Consider the following 16031-nt stretch of genomic DNA (forward strand, 5'->3'; position numbering starts at 1 on the left):
TTGCCTCTGGCATCTGTCCCCAAGGGTGGGCTGGTCACAGACCCAAAGCCCAGACGCCAGTGGGCATTTGTTCCCTCATCCCCAAACCTCCATGTCCCCACTGGGACCAGCCCCTGGATCACAGCTCTCATCTGCACTCAGCACCCCCCAATTTACCAGTACAAATGACACGGTCCCCCATCTCACCAGTCTCAGTTTATTACGAACACTGAAGGGGACGTGGCCCCGGGACGGCTGGGGACAAGCAGCGAGGTGCAGGGCTAGTAGTGGTGGTGGTGGTGGTGTAGTGGTGCCCATCTACAGTGTCACCCTCAGTCGCGTGATCCAGCTGCCATGGGCTTGAAGGAAGCAGCAGCAGGAAAACAGCTCCCCAGAATCCAAGAGGGGAGGAAAATACCCCAAGCACATCCCCAACCTGCTGCCCATCCGTTGCTAAGAGCCCTCTTTTCCCTCTGTCCACGTGGTCCACAGATGGGGACACCACAGGCTGGTGTGGTCCCATCAGTGGCTGGCAGCATGGGACGGATGACAACGCTCAGCTGCTGGTGACATCTCCACGGTGGGACCAGTAAGCTCTGTGCGGAGAAGCACGCAGCACCACGCTGTGTCCCTGGCCACGGCAGCAGCCGGACAGCCCAGCTCACTCTGCAAAACCCCAAAAGTCTTTTGGGTTTTGGACGGTGACTTTGCTTACGGAACACCGTAGCCCGCGTTGGCCCTGGGCTAGCAGCAGCCTGGCCGTTCCCCTCCCTGAACAGCCAGGCAATCACTGCAAGGGGCTTTGCATCACGTAAAGGATGTGGCCGAGGCAGGAGGGAGGCATCTGCCCGGGTCGGCCCCACTTTCCCTGCTGGACTCGGGCATCCGAGCCACCTTCTAAGGTGTCTCTGTCCCACCTGAAAAATCGTTTTGCCCCTTGCTGCACGCCGAGCCGAGGCATGGAATGGAGTATATATAGGGGCCCCAGCTCCTTAGCGTGTAGATAGTGCTAATATAGACATTAAATAGTACCCCTCGTGCACAAACACACACACACACACACACGCACATACGTTCCCCTCATCCCTGCGGGGCAGGATAGGGCGTGCTCCTCCGTACCCACGGCCAGCACAGACACGGCGGAGCAGCCTCAGAGGTGGCCACAAGACAACCACCGTGATGTCCCCCACCCCAGCCCAGGTGCTGGCTGGATCCAGCCTCCCCTGCAAGCACCAGCTGGCCCATCCAGGGACTGGGATGCAGCAGGGGGCCACACAGGGAGGACAGGGACCGCCTGACACACACACGCGCACACACACACAGCGCACAACAAGGACAGGCGGGAGCAGGGCCTGCCTCCGGCTCCCCCGCTGCCCCACTCCACCAGACCTCCACATGGCCTCCCACCCGACCCCACAACACAACCCTGTTTCTAGTATTAAAGCTGCTGCCTCTGGGAGGACCCCCCCCACCCCGTCCCTTCCCTCTCCTCTTGCCCGGGGCCAGGATCAAACATCAGTCATCTCATCCTCCAGCTCAGCATCATCCGTCTCTCCTTCACCCTCCTCCTCCTCATCTGATGTCACATCGGCATCGTCGGCTTGCGCTAGGCACTTGGGACACGAGCAGGTAAACAAGTAGTTCTCCCTGCAAGGAGGGAAGGAAGGAGAGTGATGGCATTGTGACAGGCACAACCCCAACCCTGCTGCTGGGCAGGGGGGTGGGGACAGAGCAGCCAGGAAGGGGCTAAATATGTTAAACTCGATGGAGTCTGCCAGCTCAATCATGCTGGGCTCAGGTGGGGCGGAGGTAGGCTGGGTGGAGAGGGGGATTTCTGCAGGGGTGACAGGACAGAGGGATGGTGACCATCAGCAGGAACACCTATCCTTGAAGGGTGGAGATGGGTGAGGACAGCAAGGGTTTGCAGGAGCCAACCCCAAAGCGGAGCAAGAGAGGGGAAGGCCAAATCCTCAGTCCATGGGGCTACAACCCACAAAAAGGGAGAGCAGGGAGCTCCAGCCTCACTCAGAGACGAGTCCTCCATGGTCTGACAATAGCATGGACAAAGCCCCAAAAGCACCACCTGCTGCACGCACACCCTGCCGTGAGCACATGGGTTTGCACACCAGCCTATGCACACCAGGGCACACACAGGGCTCTGAGGTGGGGACGCAGCCCAGGCTGACCGGCTGGGGGTGCAAAGGGGTGCCACGTCCCCCCAGCTGCCTCCGAGCAGCTCCTACCTGAGTATCTTGTTGCGGCTGTGTCTGCTCCGCTCCCTCTGACAGCAGTCTAAGTAACTGATGCAGATTTCCTGTGAGCAAAGAGAAACAAACCAGGCTGAGAGCTGCTTCCCACCAACCCAAAGCAGCATGGTTTCTACTGGTCCCTCAAAGAGACAGGCAGAAACAAGGGGTCCAGCAGCCCCCACATGGCACAAGGCACGAATTCCTCTGCCAGGATAACGCAAGAGGCAGGAGGTATGGGGCTGGGCTCCGTGGGGGAATGTACAGAACATAGTGTGCACCCTGGTAGCAAAAAGCCCCTCTGCCAAGGTGTGATGCCACCCCAGGTTCACCTGGGCCCTGCTGTCTCACCTCTCCTGCTTCGATGTCCTCCAAAGCCGTCAGATGCAGGAGGAAGTTGTTTTCTGGGAAAGATGTCTCAGCATTGGGGATGCAACTGTGGTTACCTATGGGGAAGACAGGATGCAGCTGTGAGGGTGTTTCCAGAGGAACAGGAAGGCAGAGGCAGGGTCACAGACCCCATGCAAACTGGGGCTTGTGCCTGCTCTTCTGTGTGGCCCAGGCACACGGGATCCAGTGCCTCCAACTGGGAGGGACATGGCCTGGCTAAGGATAAGGCAGCACAATGCTGGGTCCACCCCATCTACCTCAGGCACACCAGCACGACACCCTCCACTCACACTGGGGACTAGGGGTTCCCGGGGAGCAGAGTACAGGGCCAGGGCTCTCCGTAAAAGCCCAAAAATTACTCAGAGAGAGCAAGCTGGCCTGGATCAACCCCAGGGATGAGCAGCACCATGCCCTGCTTCCAGGTGCCAAAGAAAGAATGCACAGGGCTCTACTTCTGTCCCAGTTGCCACTCTCCCCAGGCCCTGCTCATCCCCACTCCACCACTAACACTTGGGAATCAAAGAAGACAGCTTCAGGTGCTGGGACATCCTCTCCTAGGTCCCCACGCCCAGGCAAGAAAGGCTCCCTCCCGTAATGGTTTGTTCACCTCTGTTTAGCTCAGACAAGGATGGAGATGGTCTCTTTGCTAACTGCATATGTGGCTCCTGGAGCCCATATCACGTCCAAGTCCATTCCAGCAAGGACTGACCAGTTAGGCAAGATGTCAGGAGACTCCAAGAGAGCAGCCACGCCCCAAGGCAGCACCCATCCCATCCCATCAATGGGAAGCATAAAACCCTTTCTCCAGAGGCTTTTAGGAAGAGGTGAGCCAATCTAGCCCAGAACATCCCCCTCCTCACTTTTAGTTTTACTCCCAGTCCTTGTGTTACTTACAGCAGCTCTGGAGCATGTAGAGACCTGATCCCTCGCAGTTGAGGAACTCTCCTGACTCTGCAGCACAGACACAGGGGTTAGAGCTTTGCATGGGCCATTCTTGCTCTTCCACACAACTCAGCACAACTCAACTCAGCACAACTACAAAGGGATGTCTATCAGAGCTGTTTTGGGGGCCAGGTATTGGAGGGTGGTTTCCAAAGCACCCTTCCCTCCTCACTGGGAGGGGATGGAGGATATGAAGAATTGCACCCCCCGTCCAAGCGTGTGCTCCCTGGCCTGTCCCTGTACTCACACAGCTGCCTCAGTAAAAAAAACTGACAAACAAGTCTTTGAACATTTAGATTAGACAAGACTTTTCTGCACAGGGTCCCTCCAGATCAGCCCTCCACCCACCCCAACCTGCCACAGGTCATGCTGCCCACAAACTTGGATCTGCCCTATCCACAGAGCGAGCCAAAGGCAGCAGGCATAGTTTGCATGGGACCAGGGGGAAGTGGGATCTCCCAGTCCGCAGCAGGAACCCCTCCCAGTCCCTGAATGCTGTTGTCAAGAGTCTCCAGCAGTCTCCCACAAACAGCACTGCCTGATGCTGCCCATGGCCACGTCAGAGCCTCACCCTTCTCGATGTCTTTGTAGAGCTGGTCGATGAAGGCGTCCAGCTCCTCTCGCTGCAGCATGGGGAGATCCAGCGCATCACAAGCGTGCACCCACTGGCTCAGAGAGCTGTCAGGAAGCAGAGGGACAGAGTTACAGTCCCACAGTGCTGTCAGCACACTGTGGGACCTCACAGGGGGAATCTAAGGGCTGAACTCAGTTGCTCCGAGTGGCCAAGGTCTGACAGAGGGACCTGAAAGGGCTGGACACAGCCAAGATGAAGGACTGCTTTCAAGACTGCCTCTCCATCCCCTCTCTTATGTCCAAACCCAGCTGTTACCCAGGCCAGAGTGATTTACAGGCTGCATATCCCCTCCATGCCCCATATCTGCTGCTCTGCAAGGAGCACCCAGAAAGCCCCATTACCTTGTTCCTATGCCTTGGCCATTGGTCCCAACGAGGGCAAAGAGGGATCGAAAGCCTTCTGGAGTGAACCACTGCAAAAGGGAGATGAGAAAGCAGCTGAGCCCAGGCCAGCCTGTGGCGGCACCCCACTCTGCAAGCACCTCAAATCCCACATGGAGCTTTGGGGGAAGCAAGGAATGAGCAGAGTCCCAGGGGAAGCCCTGGCCAACTAGAGAGTCCCACCACTCTCCTGAGCTATTTGGGAGGCAGTTCAACTCACCCTGCTGAGATGTTCATCATAAAGGGCTTCGGTGAAGAGCAACCGCAGCAGCTCCAGCTGGCCCTGGCAGGACATGGCAACACTGTCAGGGTGGGGAGATGCCGCTGGGAGTCAGACCCCGCTGACAGCTGAACCCAGGACGGGCTAGAAGGCTCAGGAGTCAGGCTCCTTGTCCTCTGCAAGGCTGGAGGCTGCTGGCCTCAGAGCAGTGAAAGCCACCAATTTTAGCAGCAAAAGCCACCTACTCAGCAGCTAAATATTACCCAGTCCCATCCCACAGCAGAAGCATCTGCACCACAGGAACAAACAGCAAGTCCCACTGAAGCACCACAAGCCTCAAGCTCCTCTAAGCAACCCATTTTCCCTCTGTCAGGTCAGTCAGTCCCTAATTGGAGCCTTTATATCTGCACTTTGAGAGCCTGGGATTTCCAGTGTCTCTCATCCCAGCTGTTAACGGGGCCTCTGCACCTGTGGGCTCACAGACACAGGCACGGAAAGTGCAGGCTCAGGCATACAACACATCCAAAAGCTGCCAGGGTCTTACCTTAAATTTGTCTCCCAGCAGCTTGTGCACAATCTCCTCTTCTTCGTTTGCTGTCTTATTGCAGAACTGGGAGAAGACCTTGATCCACCACTCCTTGTCTTTAGCCTGAAAAAGGAATCAAGCAAAGGCACTGGACCAACACCATTTTTCTCCACAGCCAGGAGAGAGGGACGAGAAGACAAACCCCACTGAGCTCAGAGGTATCCAGCCTGCTATCCAGAAGCACCACAAGCAGCTGCATGGTGCCAGTCTATTGTCAGAAAAAACGCTGAGAAAGCCAAGCCAAAGAAACAGACCCAAAGGAAAGATTCCGTTATGACTGACTATTTTAGTGCGGAAAAAAAAGACCTGCTTGTCTCGAGACATAGGAACCTCCTTTGCTGCCTGCTATCTCCATGACTAGGGACCATGAGATGTTGAAATCTATTCAAGCAGGACCCCTTCAGTCGCCAAAGAGATCAGTCCTTGGGAAATTCCAACAGCCACAACGGGATGAGGAAACCACACACTGGCAGCTGTGGCTCCGTACTGCAAATGTACCTGTTTGACAGTGGCGACCATCCGAGCCATCAACATGATGCTGGAAGTCTCCGGTGGATAATGCATGTTTCTGGGGGGATAAGAATGAAGAAAAGAGATGAGCAGATCAGTGCTGGTATGGAAATAAAAAGCTGGAGAGAGGCAGAGGCAGCTGCCACCCATGTGGTCAGGCCCAAACTCATCCATCACGCAGAAGTGGTCAGTGGTGGGGATCCAATACCACTCAGGGCAAGAAATCTGCACCCACCTGCCTGCTCTGAGCATACAAATAATTCCCTACCATCCTGCTAAACTAGAGTCTGGGTCCCATACAAAGCCCAGGACTGCTGGAATTTGGGTTTGTGATGAGCTTTGGGTCAGGGATGTTGTTTCTCCCCTCTGGGCCCATTTTGTGCAAGCAGGGACAGCAACTGATGTATCTGAAGGGGTGCTACAAGGAGGATCTCCCAGAGGCTGGAGATCTGCAGGAGCACTATAAAGTTGCAGGACTGAGGCATGCGCAGCTCAGTGCTTTGTAGCTCTTCACTGGGAGAAAAATAAGAACTGCTCAGCCGTCTGTCCAAACCGTTGTGCTGCCAACACAAATTCACCTGCTGCCCAACCAGCAGGAAGAGCTGAGCAGTGTCCCAAGGCCGCCACCACCACCCTCCGGCCACCCCATGCAGGGATGCAAAGCAAGGATGGTCCTCAGCCCTGGTCCCAGGCAATGTCACCAAGCCCGGAAGAGCCACCTCCTCTGCCCATGAAGCATCAGGCAGGTCAGCCCCCTACCTCCATGCCTCCTGCAGCTTGTTGAGGGGGTGCGTGGGGTCATCACGGGATGGGCCAAGGCAGAGGACCTGGTGGTACTGCTCCAAAGCGGCCTGCTTGCATTCAGCACTGCAGTACGTCACCTAGAGCAAGGGGCACAGCACCCAGCATTGGCTACAGCAGCAGGGAATGGCGGTCCTCGGCCTAGCTGTGCCCCCTCCCTGACCATCTGAGCCCCAACTCTTTATCCATCACGATGCAGAAGGTAAAGGCAGACACCTGTCTTGGGGTAGAGCAAGTGCCTGGCTAGATGCTGTAAAGAAGTCACAAACCCCAACGAGACCACAGTCCCTCCCAGCAGCCCCATACCTGGCACCGGGGACACTGCTGGTGCAGGTCTTTCCGGATGCTGCACTGCTCCGGGTGAGGCAGCACCAGCGAGCTCTTCCCCAGCAGCCGCTGGGCGTTCTCCTCCGCCGTCTCCAAAGCCCGTAGGCAGTGATCACAGGCTGCGGGGAGACAGGACGGACAGACGCCAGAGTGAGAAAAGGGGCCAGGGCAAGACAGCATGACTGGTATTAACTTCATCTCCAAGCTGGAGGCACCAGTCTCTCACCACTCCCTCCCCTCCATAGGGAAGCCCATTTCTGCTGTAATTTAAACACCCCAGCCCTCACCCTGTAACACTGGGAAGTGTTTAAGGGCCATACAATGGCAAGTGTCCCCGTGTCACCAACCCACAATGGAGCTCAGCAGACAGCAGGGTCTAGGTAGGACAAAAAAGTTTAAAATCCTGCTCTTACAACCACTGGTTTTTGTTCTGGCTCCTCTGGAGAACGTTGGCACCTTTGGGGGCTACACTCTGCAGCGGTGGGATTAGGATTAGCACCCACGCCACTAAAAAATTGTGGGCTCCCACACAGATGGTGCCCGATGGTGCTTTCCTCCAGGGCTGATGGAAGTCACCATCCCTCCAACGACAAGTGTTTTCAACTCATCAACACTTCGTTTAGTGCACAGGCAGAAATGGCAGCAAGACCACCTTCCTGGTAGTGCCAAGACAAACCCAAATCCTTTCCTTGAAAACCAGGCAGCTCCTTCAGGACCCCGCGGTCACCTCGCCAGGGCAGGACACGGAGACAGCCGCGGGGCCATTGATGGGGACGGGCCACCACCAACCACCGGCCGCTCACCTCGGTAGTTGTACAGGGCGTTCCAGAGGAACTGGGACGACACCACCGGCCTCTCCACGAAGACGGTCTCCCCTTTGCGGATGTTCTTGGTGGCGAACAAGCCTTTCCCCTGCCGAGGGAGAGCCGTGGGTCAGGGGGCGCACCCGAAGCCGAAACCCACCCGGGGGCTGAGGGTTCCCCCGTCCGCCCCACCGCCCAGCCGGAGGGCGGGCTGCCGGGATTTTACCCCATTTCCCCCCAAGACTGCCGCAGGGTGAGGGAAGGGAGGGATCCCCGCGGCGGGGGGACCGGCCGGGATGGCCAGGCTCACCTTGGCGCTGCTGATGAACCGCGCCTCCGCCGCGACCGCGGCCCCAGCCCCGGCGTGACTCCCCACCACGGCGCCGCACACGTCCCCCGCCGCGGCGGCCATCTTCGGGCGGCGACTTCCCTGCTCTGACCCGCCGGGGGCGGGCAGCGCCTCTTCCTCTTCCTCCTCCTCCTCCTCCGCCCCCCTCACTCGCCACCCCGCATGAAGATGGCTGCCGACACCCCCTTGCGGGGTCCGTGCCCGCCATCACCCCCCTCAGCCCCGGGGCGGGCGGGGGCTGGCAGCCATTTTAGCCCTCCCCTCAGCCCACCGCAGCCTTCCAACAACACCGCCGAAAAGCTCCGAAACGGGGCTGCGGCTCCTCCACAACCACCTTAGGATCAGTTAGAGTCTTGCTGCCTCTCTCCTATTTATTATTACTATTGCAGCAGGGGCAAGAATAGCATTCGCGTCCCCGTCAGGCGGGAACGCAAGGTAAAGTCTCGTGGGGTGAGGAGGCATCACCAGCTGCCCCCGCGCACCCAAAAGTGGCCCGACTTTCCCCCTGAAAAACTTCAAAACACAATAAGGTGCCCTCTGCGCCCTTACTACCTTCTGCTAGGCTGTCTAAAGCCCACGAAGATAGGGGTTTAGTTGTATTTACTAATTCACAGCTGCGGTGCCAGCACCCATTCAGACTCGGTTCTGCTCTTCATCAGCCAGGCGGCTGCAGCGGGTGTGGGAATATGGGACGACTTCGTATTCGGGTGGTTTTAGGGTGTTTTGGAGTCACTAGATGTCACTGTCGGCTTGTGGCAGGGACACGATGCTAGGTGGTAGCACTTGGTGGCCAGCTGGATCCAGCCACCGTGCCATGCCCAGGCCAGCAGCCCATGGGGAATCATGGCCGCAGAGTTGGACACCTCCCCAGCCACCCGGCCGGTGACGAGGGACAGACAGACTGCCAGGGACACCTTCCCCATCTGTATTTTGGGGGCTGGCCCCAGTGATCCCAGCAGCAAGCTGTGCAGGGCACTGCTCTCCCATGTACCAGGGGCCTACAAAGACCTAGACATGGGTGGAGCAGAGTTACCTTGTGACTGCTATTTCAATTACATCTTCATGCTAACAGTAGGAAGACTAGCCACTATTGTAATAACAGCATTACAAGCCTGTTTGTCTACGGTTTTGGTGCTAAATGGTGGGGTGTTTTCTGCATGGAGCATCAGCTCCAGTCGTGGCCTGGCCTGGTGGCCTTGGCCACCAACACTTCCAAGTGTCCTTAGTGCCTCTGAACAAGCCCTGGTGCTCACAGCCTTAATTTGAAGTATTTGCGAAGCTGGGCCAGGATTGCTTCTGCTTCAGTGTTTGCAGAGCACAGGGGGAACCTTCTCCTGGACTTCAGTTCGCTGAAGCATCAGCCCAGCAGAGCTGGGGCTGCACAGAAGGTTTGGCCGCATCCAGTTGCAGATGGAGGTCCTTGCTCTCCAGCAGCAACAGCACAAACCTAAGCACCCCACGCTTATCAAGCATTTTAACTATAAATGTAGTTCTATCTCTGCAGGAACTGGCCCAGAGATAATAACTCACGTTAGCTACTTTCACCCATGATACAGGGTCATAGTATTTATTTTGTCCAAAACAATTTATTAAGAATAACCCCTCAAACTTTTGGGAAAGATGAAAATATGTCGGGGTTTGGTTGTTTGGGGGAATTTTTTGTTGTTAATAATTTCAGTTGAACATTAAAGAGAGTAGTTGGAAATATGCTTCTTTTCTGTTTTGACACTTAGAGGTTTTCAGCTGATCTCTTTAAAAGCTGTTCTTGCTCCATTCCAAGTGTTCTAAATGTTGAGACAAGTGCACAGGTTTACCAGCAAACCCACAAGTGTGGGGAAAAAAGCCCAACAACTGCTTTCATATTTGTATTGCCATGTCAGGAATGAAAACATGAGAAGAAATCACCTTTTCAAAGAAGAAATAACCCTTTTGTGACTTCTGCTGTTAGAAAGCAGATACTTTTTGACAACAAGGGTCTTATTAGGAGGAGGAAGAGGTGCGTTTCTTGTCTCTTCTTTCTTTTATATACACTCCATTTCCTCAGAAACACAACAAAAAGGATCAGTAACCTGATGAGTAAATAATTTCTGGCAGCTGTGGAGCAAGACACCATCAATGCATTGCTGCCTGCTCAGAAACCAAGGAGCTCCCCAACCCTGCCTCCCCCCAGCCAGTCCCATCTCTCTTTTTAAAATACACTAGATTTTTTATTGAGAAACAAAGCAAATAAATAAGTTACACTTATTAAGGAAAAAAGAAAAAGTCTTTCTATAAATAAAAACGTAAGAGTAAAGTGATACACAGTGTTCTGCGTCAGAAGGAGACGGAATAAATTATCCTGAGCTGACAGGACGTGGTGCCTGGTACCCTGGACAGACCTGGGAAGGCAAGGTGACAGCCTGAGCGCTGACAGCCTGGCCTCAGAGCACTTAGCTGCTAACACAGACAGGGAGGGTCGAGTACTTAGTCCTGACCCCTCAAAGCCCTCCCACCCACCAGAAATGCAACTGCTGCTAACTGCATCGGGTGGTTACAGATGTGCTCGCCAAACACCCCATGGCACCTGGCTGTATAATGAGGAGAGAACAGAGCAACTGCCGTCTGGGCCAGAATCAGCACATCTGGATGAAGGGCAGGGGGTCGTCTGAAGCACCAGAGGTGTTGGAAAGCTGCCTTTTTATAACAGCCCCCATCCCCGCACCTCAGCCAGCCCGAGTGCCTCATTCCCTGCTGCAGCAGCATACGCACGCCTTGGCGAAGTAAGGCAATGCCAGAAGGCAGAGAGACCCACTTGGTTCTCCCCTCCAGGTTTGGGAAGCCAAAACAAAGGCACAAATACACCAAGGCACAGGACAAGAGGAGGCACTTGTGTTGCAGGGGCAGGATTAGACCCTGTTAATCTTATTGCAAAAGTAATGACAGTCTGTGCATGGGAGGCAAAGGGCCTTCCAATTTCCTTTTTTTTGTTTTGTTTTTTTTGGTTGTGATCTAAGCATCAAACACAGGAGTCAAGTTGACCAGGAAAAACAAGCCGGGCTGACGCTCCTCCCAGCACAGGTCTCCCTCCTAGGAGGACACAGCCACACACAACACAAGTGACCCCGTGTTCAAATGCCCTTATGCTCACAGCCATCAGAGACACCGTCTGATTGTCACCCCAGCCTCTCTGCTGGAAATTCTGTGTGTCCTGGTGCGTGAAGAGCAAACAGGAGATCACACGCATTGCCACAGCTATGGCACCATCAAGGACAACCGGTCTGGTGATGAAGCCCCCAGAATTATGGCACATGGCTACTGAACAGCAGCCAAACAGTATTTGGGGGGTTCCTCCCAGCCAGCTGCAGTTCATCCTGTAGCTCCAACTCTCAGATCAAGAGTGTAATGTCTCACTTGGACCAAAGAAGCACAGACGTGCCTGCATCCCCAGTATCTCCATCTCCATCAAGCAGGCACGGCTGAAAAAACAGCAGTGGCAGCTGAATCTCATCAGCTGTTCAAAGCTCAACATCCACAGTGTCCTCCTCGTGGTCCTTGATGTCTGTCGAGTCCACAGTGGCAGGCTGTATCACCCCAAATTGTGACAGCTTTGCTGCCTTCTGCTCCATGCTCTGCTTCCTCCACTTGATCCTCCGGTTCTGGAACCAGACTTTCACCTAGCAGGAGAATGACACAACAGCTTCATCCAAGGTCTCTAGGAGCCCCTTTCCAATGGTGGCCACTGCCACATGCTTCCAAGGCAGATGTCCCCAAAAAGCAGAGTTCCCTAAAGAGGGGGACCTACTCTTTTTCTGCTCATGGCACAGTGCATGCGAGCAGGAGGAGATGACACTGTGGTGGGCAGAGTGGTGCTGGGAGAAATGACCAGGCGGGAAGGGGATGCAGCTGCACAGAGGAAGCTCTGGCCAGGGGAGTGAAGGAAGCAGCTCCATGAGCCACAGAACCCATCCTTGAGGCCATGGCTGCCAGAGGCACCCACCTACCCCCTGCCCCTGCTCCCAGTGCTGTTCACACCTTCCTCACCCCCCAGAACCTCCCTTGCTTTGCTTTCCCTTTTCCCCAGCTGAATTTGGATCCCTCCACAGAAAATCATGTGGCTTCTCCTTTCCACAATAAAAAAGCAGCTTGCAGTAGGAAGAGAACAAAGATACTGGGAAGAGCAGGAAAAAAAAAAAAAATCAAATCCAGTGTTATAAAAGGACACTTAAAGCATAAACTATCTCCAGAGGATCATAACAATGTAGATACATTAGTCCAACCCAGCTTGAACTCTAAAGCAAGCGGGTTTGTGCTCCAAAATGCTTTTTGTTCCACTTCATGGATTAAGAAAAGGATGCTCTTATAAACCATCTAAACCTATCTCACATCCCTCTAGGCACACGGCTTCAATGTCATCTTGCAGCAGGGAGTCCTACAGGTCACTTTGCATCATGTCCTCCTCCCACTGCACTTCACAGCAGGGGAATCGCCACAGACCAACCCCAGACCCAGGATCTATGCCACCATCCCCAGCTCCCCCGTTCCTCACCTGAGTCTCTGTGAGATGCAGAGTTGCAGCCAGGTCTACTCGCTCCGTGCCCACCATGTACTGCTGCTTGAGGAACTCCTGCTCCAGCCGCTCCAGCTGCTCTGGTTTGAAGACAGTGCGGACTCTCTTCATCTTGCAGGGCCCCCCGGACCGCCAAGGCACAGCGGGGCCCAGCGAGTTGGCCCCTACACAGTGAGACAACTCCAGACCTGCAAGAAAGCAGCAGTAATTGAAGGGGTCTGCGTGTTTGAGGTTGTTCCTCCAGCCCAGTTTAAGTGCCAAACTGATTGGACTGAGAGAAAGTAGCACCAAAAATAAGCAGGGATGTCCCTACCCTGTCCGTACCTAGATCATCTCATCTAGGCTCCCTTTCCCATGAAAGGTTGGACCAGATAATCTTTTGAGGTTCCTTCCAAGATATTTTATTATTTTACCCACAGGTTCAACCTAGGACAGTCCTGGATGTGCAGTCAAACCCAAAGAAGTCAGCTTCCAGTGAGATGACCATGGTTTGACCTCCATCTGTACAGGATCTTTGCAACAGAATAATAAAGTCCATCAGAGCTGTTGAATGCAAAAATCCCACCTCTGTCTCAAGAAGCCCCTAATCACAAAGGTCTTAAGGTTGGGGGAGTTTACCCCATGCTGGCCCCTCTTTTACACTTCCCTTGGCACCCATAGTCAGCTGTGTGCAGGAGAACATACTGAAGCTGACAGACCGACCTGATGAAGACAAGAGTGAGCAGCCCTTGTGCAAGTCCTCATACTGGACCCTAGTCCTCTGGTCTTGGTAGGTTCAACTGATCCATAAAGTTCCTCGTGTGCAGAGGCATTAGCAGGACTAACAAGTGGATCTGGTCTCAGTCTCCTATCTAGTTGTGGCCTGATGATAACCATAATTACCTAATTAACATACAATACAACACCAGCACTGTCACAAGACTAGCTGGCACCAGCCTAAGAGCAGTGCTGTCTCTGGTTTCTAAAGCCCTCATCCTACCAGCATAGACTTTGATCCCTGTTCCTCTCAATGTACATAAAGAGCATGTGATTGCTACCCCTGACCACCCCCCAGGAGCCACAGGGCTCACCCCAGCCAGCTCTGTCCTCCTCAAGGACCTTCACTCAATCCAAATCTTGCTACTAGAAAGACCGCAGGGTGGAGAGGCCACAGTCAAGGGCTGAGGAAAGGGGGCAAAAAATCTCAGCATCCAAGATGCTGGTTCTGGAGTTACAATATGCACAGAAGCATCACTTTGCACATCTGAGTGTGAAGTGCTGGCGGGACAGTTGAGCCCATCTGACTCAATGCCAAAAACTGCTGGACTGGGGACTCACTCAATCTGGGTGGGTGCCCCCCACCATTGCTGTTCTGAAACCTCAGCCCCCCAGGCAATGCGATCTGTCTGAGGTCAGCTCTGCTTTGAGCAGGGGCTGGATTCAGCAGCCCACAGAGGTCCCCCTCAGACAGAGTGGGTGTCACCAGGGTACAGCAACAGCAGCCAGGAGGGGACACTGGCCTAGTGTGACACATCTATCTGTGCACACAGAATCACAGAATCTTCTAGGTTGGAAGGGACCTTAAAGATCATCTTGTCCAACCGTCAACCCAATTGACAAAAAGAGACACCCACACAACAAACAAGAGGCATCACCATCACTAAACCATATCTCCATATCTACATCAACCCATCTTTTGAACACCTCCAGGGATGGTGCCTCAACCACCTCCCTGCACAAGCCAAGTCTCTTTAACTTTTATGGCAATACCGTACTTAACGACACCATTTCACAGCCACTACTTGTCTCTCCTTTAACGACCAATGTTGTCATATTCTCCAGGCGCAAATGGGCACCTTGACCTACTTTGTTTCATTAATTGGGTGTAAGTTCTGCGCGTGTTTAAGGATTTGTGGGATGGAGACCTGACAGCTTAACAGCCGTAATTGCACTTTAAACTATTTTCATCATTAAAATAATTTCACCTGTCACATTTTTTTTTTCTATTTTAATGCTGGGATAATGGCAAGTGTAATTTCAAACATGGAAATGGCTTTTCAAATTGTTTAACTATATTTTCATACCTGTATATTTGATACAATACATAGATTAACGCACAGCTGTGCACATGCTGTGTTGTAAAAGAAATAATAGATTAAGTAGTTATGCCAAGTAGTTAAAAAAAAGAGATCAAGAGTAGCAAACACTTTTGGTATCTAACTAATGTAGCTATCAGGATCAGATCAAGAGGTCTCTTTACAAGTAAAATACATGCTTGGCTGCAAGTTTTTCCCAGGCAACAAAGAGATCAGACTGTGAATACTAAAAAGATACTTAATTTCAAGTAACACATTCTGAATAGAGGTAGTTCTTTAAAACAAATGAGTCATTTTGCTGATGTTATGTTACCCCTCGCTGAAAATACAGAGGGCTTGGTGGATTAGCCAGGGTCATCCATCACTACTGTGTAAATTTTACCCAGTGATCAACAACCAAAAAAACTTTTCCCTCAGGTACTTTTGCACTAAATACACAAGCGTTTTTGGGGCCGGGTGCTGCAAAACACTCAGCATTTACATCTCCTCGAGTGGTCCCAGAGAGAGAGCAAAACTACAGGTGGATGAGGGCAGCTTTGGGAAAAGAGCCAGGGGGGTGCTGGCACGGGGGAGAAATTACTTTCGGGGATGAGGCTTTGGGAAATCACAGCAGTTTTTGCAAACACGGGAATTGTGGTGTCTCACCAAAAATTTATAAGAGAAATAAACGCCAGTGTGTGCAAAGGAACCTTTAAAATGCAGGTGAGGGCACACGTGGACATGGGGGGGGACTGTCCCTCACCTGAAACCTTCTGCTGCAGTCAAGCCTGGAGGATGTACATCGTGTCATTAGGGTACCACTTGACCGAGTCACTTAGTGTTGGGGGTAAATGACTAATATTAATTATCAATCACTACAGAGGGGAAAAATAGTAAGTAGGGAATTCTTCTCTCTTCTGCCTTCCTTTCCCACAGCCCCAGCTCAACTCTTTACCTTCGCCGAGGGACTGGGGGAAATTAAAACTACAGCCGATGGTAAAAAAAAAAGACAAACCAAAAAGCCCCGCAATTTTTAGTGACCCAAACCCCCTTATTTCCCAGCGCAGGTGACCCAGCCAAGCGCCCGGCTGGAGGGTCCCCGCCCCCCCCGCCTGCACTCCAGCCCCGTCCACGGCACCCCGGACACGCTCCCACGCACACACTCACCCCACGCGTGACGGGCACACCCCGCACACACACACACACACACCCCCGCTCACCTGCACCGCCCCGCCCGGCCGCGGCGCAGCCCCAGCTCCAGCCC

At 53.6% G+C, this 16031-nt stretch overlaps 2 protein-coding genes across 2 annotated transcripts; both read right to left on the bottom strand.

Moving 5' to 3' along the window:
- Window positions 1-177: 177 nt before the first annotated feature.
- On the bottom strand, window positions 178-8242 carry SMYD5 (SMYD family member 5). Its single transcript, XM_014966669.1, has 13 exons — window positions 8129-8242; window positions 7819-7927; window positions 6995-7134; window positions 6647-6768; window positions 5876-5945; window positions 5336-5440; window positions 4792-4854; window positions 4533-4603; window positions 4129-4235; window positions 3510-3566; window positions 2577-2671; window positions 2223-2293; window positions 178-1626 (listed from the first exon to the last, which is right to left on the bottom strand). The coding sequence occupies exons 1-13, from the start codon at window positions 8228-8230 to the stop codon at window positions 1488-1490; spliced, it is 1251 nt and encodes a 416-aa protein (XP_014822155.1). The 5' UTR covers window positions 8231-8242; the 3' UTR covers window positions 178-1487.
- Window positions 8243-11370: 3128 nt separating this feature from the next.
- On the bottom strand, window positions 11371-13371 carry LOC106902889 (homeobox protein not2-like). The gene is made up of 3 exons (XM_014966718.1): window positions 13332-13371; window positions 12693-12901; window positions 11371-11820 (listed from the first exon to the last, which is right to left on the bottom strand). The coding sequence occupies exons 1-3, from the start codon at window positions 13369-13371 to the stop codon at window positions 11662-11664; spliced, it is 408 nt and encodes a 135-aa protein (XP_014822204.1). The 3' UTR covers window positions 11371-11661.
- Between the last annotated feature and the right edge of the window lie 2660 nt (window positions 13372-16031).

Source organism: Calidris pugnax, unplaced genomic scaffold, assembly GCF_001431845.1.
Source record: "Calidris pugnax isolate Ruff unplaced genomic scaffold, ASM143184v1 scaffold14, whole genome shotgun sequence".
NCBI lineage: Eukaryota > Metazoa > Chordata > Aves > Charadriiformes > Scolopacidae > Calidris > Calidris pugnax.